At 43.9% G+C, this 5739-nt stretch overlaps 1 protein-coding gene across 1 annotated transcript; it reads right to left on the bottom strand.

The window, feature by feature from the left end:
* Positions 1-344: 344 nt before the first annotated feature.
* On the bottom strand, positions 345-1085 carry LOC130741730 (uncharacterized). The gene has a single exon (XM_057594420.1). It carries the CDS (start codon positions 1083-1085, stop codon positions 345-347), a length of 741 nt encoding a protein of 246 aa, XP_057450403.1.
* Positions 1086-5739: the final 4654 nt, after the last annotated feature.

The raw sequence follows: 5739 nt of genomic DNA on the forward strand, positions 1-5739 counted from the left end.
TCCTTTCCTTTTGATGAGCCACCCTTGGCGGCCTTGACAGCTTCAGACTGTGTGTTTTCACCTGAGACGAAGTTTTTCAAGTGACCTGCTTTAATCAATCTCTCAATTTCTTTGCGCAAAGTCCAGCAATTATCCGTAGTGTGTCCCATGGTTTTATGAAATTCACACCACTTGGTAGTGTCCACATTTGCAGGAGGTCGCCTAGGTGGCCTCGGGTACTGGACTACATTTGTTTGTCCGACTTCCCGCAAGATCGTACTAAGAGGAGCGTTCAACTTGGTTTGTTGCCCTTGGGCGGGTGCATTTCCTCCCTGATTTGCTAGAGTAGACTGAGCATTCCGATGTCAAGTGTTACCTTGTGGCCCCTGTCTTCCTGATGGATATGGCATGGGCCTAGGCTGGCACGGCGTTTGGGCCGGACGCTGATCTTTCGAAGCACGCTCTTTTTCTGTTGTAGCTTCAGGTTGGGTACGCCAGTTGTCTCTATCTTTTTTGGTCTGTTCATCTTGTTCCACCAGGATGGATTCCTGTGCCCTGGCACGTAGGTCCATCATGTCCTTGGCAGGTCTTCTGGTTAGGTCCTTGTTTAACGACCCACACCTGAGTCCGTTCTTAAAGGCCGCCACACATACTTCTGGACTGGCATCCTCTAACTGAACTGAGACTCGACTGAAACGAGCCATGTATGTTTTGATGCACTCGCCCACGTGCTGACGAATGTTGAACAAATCAGTCGGGGTCGCCTTTTGAGTTTGATTGGCTGAAAATTGTGTTAAGAACTTAGTTGAAAAATTGGTGAAGTTTGAAATGGAATATGGAGGATGTTTGATAAACCAAGTCATTGCCACACCCTTAAATGTGGAAGGCAATAACCTGCACTTTACCGCATCAGTCGCCCCTCCAATGACCATCTTAGTATTAAAATACCGTAAATGATCTATTGGGTCAGTGTCGGCCCCATACATATCCAGCGTCAAAGTCTGCAAGTGCTCCGGAATCTCAACTGCAGCCACAATGGGCGCAAAAAGCTGAAAATCGACCACGTCCTCTGCATCCACACGCTGTCCACGCCTCAGATCACACATTTGGTTAAGATACTCTACTTGAGCATGTAAGTGTTCATTCTGACGTTGCACCGCCTGGATGGTGTCCAACACTTGCTTCAATTCAGCAGATGACGCTTGTCTCCGGGCTGGGAAGCTTCACTTTAAGGTCCAAACCTGACCTAACATGGATGGAAGATGGTGAAAAAACCATTGATCAGACCAAGAAGTGGATGGAACCGACGATCTTATACGGCGATAGTGCCATAGATCGAACAATCTGGAGCTGGATGGAGTCGTCAGTTGAACAAGAATGGTGGATGGGGCCATTGTTCAGAACGAGATGGTGGATGGCCATTAGGAAAAGCGAGATTTGGTTGGCTGGAACCAACGATCTTATACGGTGTTAGTACCACAGATCAAACAATTTCGATGGTGGCAGGTATCATCGAGCGGGCGAGGTGGTGGATTGGGCCACCGTGCGAGTCAATAGGTGGAATGAATCCTTGAACTCGAAGTCCATTGTTTTCCTGTGTCTGAGTTTGTGATGTGCATCCGGATCACCTGGACGGGATGCTGATCAGTGTGTTTCGGTATGGGCATGACACTTGTTTAATTTGTATTTTGTTGGCCTTTGGGGAGAGGATGGACCCTAATTGTGCCTATTGTCGGTTTGGTGGATGGACCTATACCGCGTGTGTAAATCGATTGAGAGGATAGACCTCAATCGTATCTTGCTGGTTGTTGGATGGTAACGACTAGTCTTTGAAACACTTCACCAAGTGTTGTTGTTGAAGGTATCATGGTGGGAATGATTCATTGGCCGTATCAGTAAAATTTTCAAACTCTCATTATCTTGATAATAAGTCTGATCAGCTTAATATTGGGGAATGGTTTTTGGAATCAAGGCTGCTATTGGACTTTGGAAACGAATGCTTGGGAAACAAGATTCTTGATGAGAAGGTATGATGGAGCCGGACAACATCGAGCCGAAGGACGACTTGTCATGCGTGACGAAGGGTTTAGGCCGGTGGAAGACATTTGGAATCGAGACGTGAACGTGGCTACTTGGGAGCTGGAAGACAAGGCTGAGGGACTGCCTCCAACACCTTTCCTAACTCTGAGTTTCGAGGACGAAACTCCATTTTAGAGGGGTAGTATTGTAAGACCCACATTTTTAGAATTAGAATAACTAATTAACTTCCGACTCACGCCTAGGGTGATGTGTAAGCATGAGAGGAACCTGGACAAATAGTTTTTATATTCGGAGCTTCTAACGAAGTTTCCATCCGCGCTACCTCATTTCTTTCGATGTTTGTGATCTCTTTACAGAAGGAAGTTTCTTCATCCGAAGTCAATTGCAAAAAGTAGTTCTGCGGCATATTTTGAAGTAGACTACGTTCAAGTCATTTTCTCATTTAAAATGAACCCGGAGCAAATATCGACCTTTTATGGAAGGATACATAGCTTAATTGTATAATATGACAACGTCATATTTGTTCTAATTGTCTAACAATTATTCTTTAGCTTAATTCTTACTCATTTCCTTGTCCATGGATCATTTTAATTTGCTCAAAGTGATCCTAATTTATATATCATTATTTCATAGAGCTCCCCATAATTTTTGGTATAGTAAAACACCATCTCTATATTTTTTCTCTTAAATCTGCGAGTTAAATCATATAGTGTCTAAATCAATTGGTACCGATTTATAAAATATCTACATGTAACACCCCGATTTCGGTGGCGTCACTTTAGTAACCAAAAAGAAACTTAAAGCGGAAAAACGTGAATATATTTTTTTTTTTGATAATAGAATCAAAGACTAAAAGAAATAAAACTCCACAACAAAAGTTAACAGAACTAATGTACAATAAAATATTACAGCCCCCGCTATAAGTAGCAAAACCTCGTCACGAGTAACCTCCAATGACGGAAAGTAACAGAAAGTAACGCCCGTAGGCAATATGTACAGTCCAAAAGGAAAGGTCAAGTGTCCGCAACACAATCCCTCAAAAATGAGAATAAGTCAGCCCAAACGGCCTAAACCAAAGCCCCTAGTCCAACCAACTCTCTGTGATTTCCGTAGAGAAACCACACAAAAAGCTATCGGCAGGAAACTACCCTGTCCCCAAATAGAACATGACGGACAGAGCTAAGACTCTACTCCTACACTAATCCTGTCTCGAGGAGCTCACACCAGCACTCAAAATTACATGCTAGCGTGATCGTCGTCCGAATCTGAATCCTGAACGACCAAGTCTATGTACAACATCCTCCCTCCTCTCGCTACCCCGATGCGCTCCTGTGCTGGCCTCACGGGCTTAGGGCCCGAACCAAAGTCATCGATGACAGCAACAGTGGGTGAGCTGGACTCCGCAGAAGTCCCTCCCACAGGCTCCTCCTCTGAGGGGTCCTCATCATCCGAAGATGACGGTGGTGGTGTTGCTCCTACTCCGGGTCCGCAATGCACGCCGGGTGGCAGGTTGAAGCTCACAGTGTACCTCCTCAGCACTCCCTCCGTCAAGTGTCCCAGTCGGTCGACACGGTCCTCCATAATCCTCCCCGAATAGGTCGCTCGGTGGCCAGCGGGGTCGACCACCCATGAGTCGGGGTCATCCTGGTCCAGCATCTCAAACCTGGTCCCCCCCGAAGGGTGGACCATCGTAAACCAGTCCGTCATGGACATCTGACAATGGGCGTAGTCCGCCAAAGCACACACAGAAGACGCGAGGGTCAACTCCAAAGAATTATGTAGATAATAACTCCAATAGGTAAAGATAAGGGGTAGCCACTTAGGCTTATAAGTTAGAGATAGCATCATAGAGTTGTATATTTCACAATGAATATAAAAGACGATAATAACAATTAGCATGCATCAAATAGGATTAACAAGTATCAATCACACTCAGCAACTAAGTCAGTATGCATGTTGCATGAAATGCAATGCTGGTTGACAAGATGCATTCCGGAAAGATGGACATCAACGGATCAGCCCTAACACCAGCCACGGTGGGACCATTTCGGGCCGCGTGCCTCTTACACCAACAACAACGGTAGTCAAATCAGCAGTAAACCCAAAGGTCTGCCATTTCGGTCTGCTACTAAGAATCACCTAGCAGTGTTCTTACGCGGAAATCCGGGTCTTATGACCATTTTGGAATCCACCGAGGTCCGGCATCCCACCGTGTGTTAACCTCTTAATGTGTGCATGAATGCAAAGTGATTAGCCAAACAACGTCTCCAACCTCACTCGACACGTCGCCACGTGTTCTAGCTAACTTAATGTCTCTAAAAGCATACCCTAAGGCAAAAGTCGATTCTGCGACAAAAGACCATTAATTTCAAAAACACATTATCTCATGATGATTTCTCGAATCATCCGACTCATCTCCATCCGATGGTCAAAACTGCTCAGCGAGCAAAGAGTATCAACATACTCGGAAACTACCTGTTTCCCGGCTTATCTTTTAGATAGCCCAACAACACAACTGCTCCTCGAACAAAAGAGTATCAACATACTCAGAACTTATTAGTTTCCTCAACACTTGGACTCGACGACACTTCTCATTTTCCAAAACTAAGATTTGAATCCTAAGCTTTCCTTCGAGATTGTTATCATTATTTAAAGGTTTAGAGGTTGTTTAATGTCTTATGAATTTTCCTTGTAAAATAGTTTCCATTTAGTCTTATCGCAAAACTTATGAGTTCCAAAGATCCCATAATCCCAAGTAACTCCCAGAGAATGTCTCGATCCACTAAAACAATAACAAGGACCGAACCTCCGTTCGTCCCGTCAAACTTTCCCAAAATCTCAAAATAAATTCGGCATAACATGCCCGTTATCCTCACTCTGAAGCATTACAGATGTATGTGTAATAGCATAGTTAAATTAGCACAGTCCAACAATCATGGCACATATATCAACACAGCCTAGATTAACCATGTAGCACTTAGCATATAGAGCAAATATCACACATCCTAGATTAACCATTTAGCACATAACATGTAAATCAATCTCAAAAACAATCAATAGATGAATAATCATCATTGTCAGCCGAAGCCTCAGAAAACATTTCCCAGTCAAACACAAACAAGTGCATAAACTGTAAATCAAGTCGAATGCGTCGACACCTAAAGCATTAACTAATAGTTCAGTGAGTAGCCCTCACCTGTAGTTCCTCCAGGGTTCTCCTCAAACGTTCCTTCACAATCCACGCCTTCTTCTCCTTGAAATTCCTCAAATGAACCTTAGAGCAAAAACCACAGAATTCCATCATAATCATTCAGAAACTCTTCAATCAATACTCACTAAGGTTACACGAAGTAGCATATACTCCGAGGCACGATAATCTAGCGTGATAGAACGAGTTTTCGAAAAAGAAATTTTCTTCCTCCCCCTAGGGTGCTCACGGCCACTCACTTTAATTGTGTGCGCCGACTTTTCTTCGATCAAAATTGGTTCCTAGGCTATCATTAGTCCTAACTAAGGTGAATCTAAACTCGGAAAAATTATCGGTTCGAAAACTGTCGCAGGGGTATTTTGGTCAATATTTTTAGCTCAGAATTTCAAAATTGGAAATTCGAAAAACAAATTGGATGGGGACGTCACCAACGACGTTTATGACGACTAATCCTACTAGCACTAAGCTAAGTCGATAGTTTTCAGCTCAAAGGACGAAACTTTGTCTAAAAA

The sequence above is a fragment of the Lotus japonicus genome, chromosome 1 (genome assembly GCF_012489685.1).
Source record: "Lotus japonicus ecotype B-129 chromosome 1, LjGifu_v1.2".
Lineage (NCBI taxonomy): Eukaryota > Viridiplantae > Streptophyta > Magnoliopsida > Fabales > Fabaceae > Lotus > Lotus japonicus.

What these genes read in the sequence shown, in the direction of transcription:
- LOC130741730 (XM_057594420.1), bottom strand. Translation starts at nt 1,085, where the DNA reads ATGTGTGATCTGAGGCGTGGACAGCGTGTGGATGCAGAGGACGTGGTC.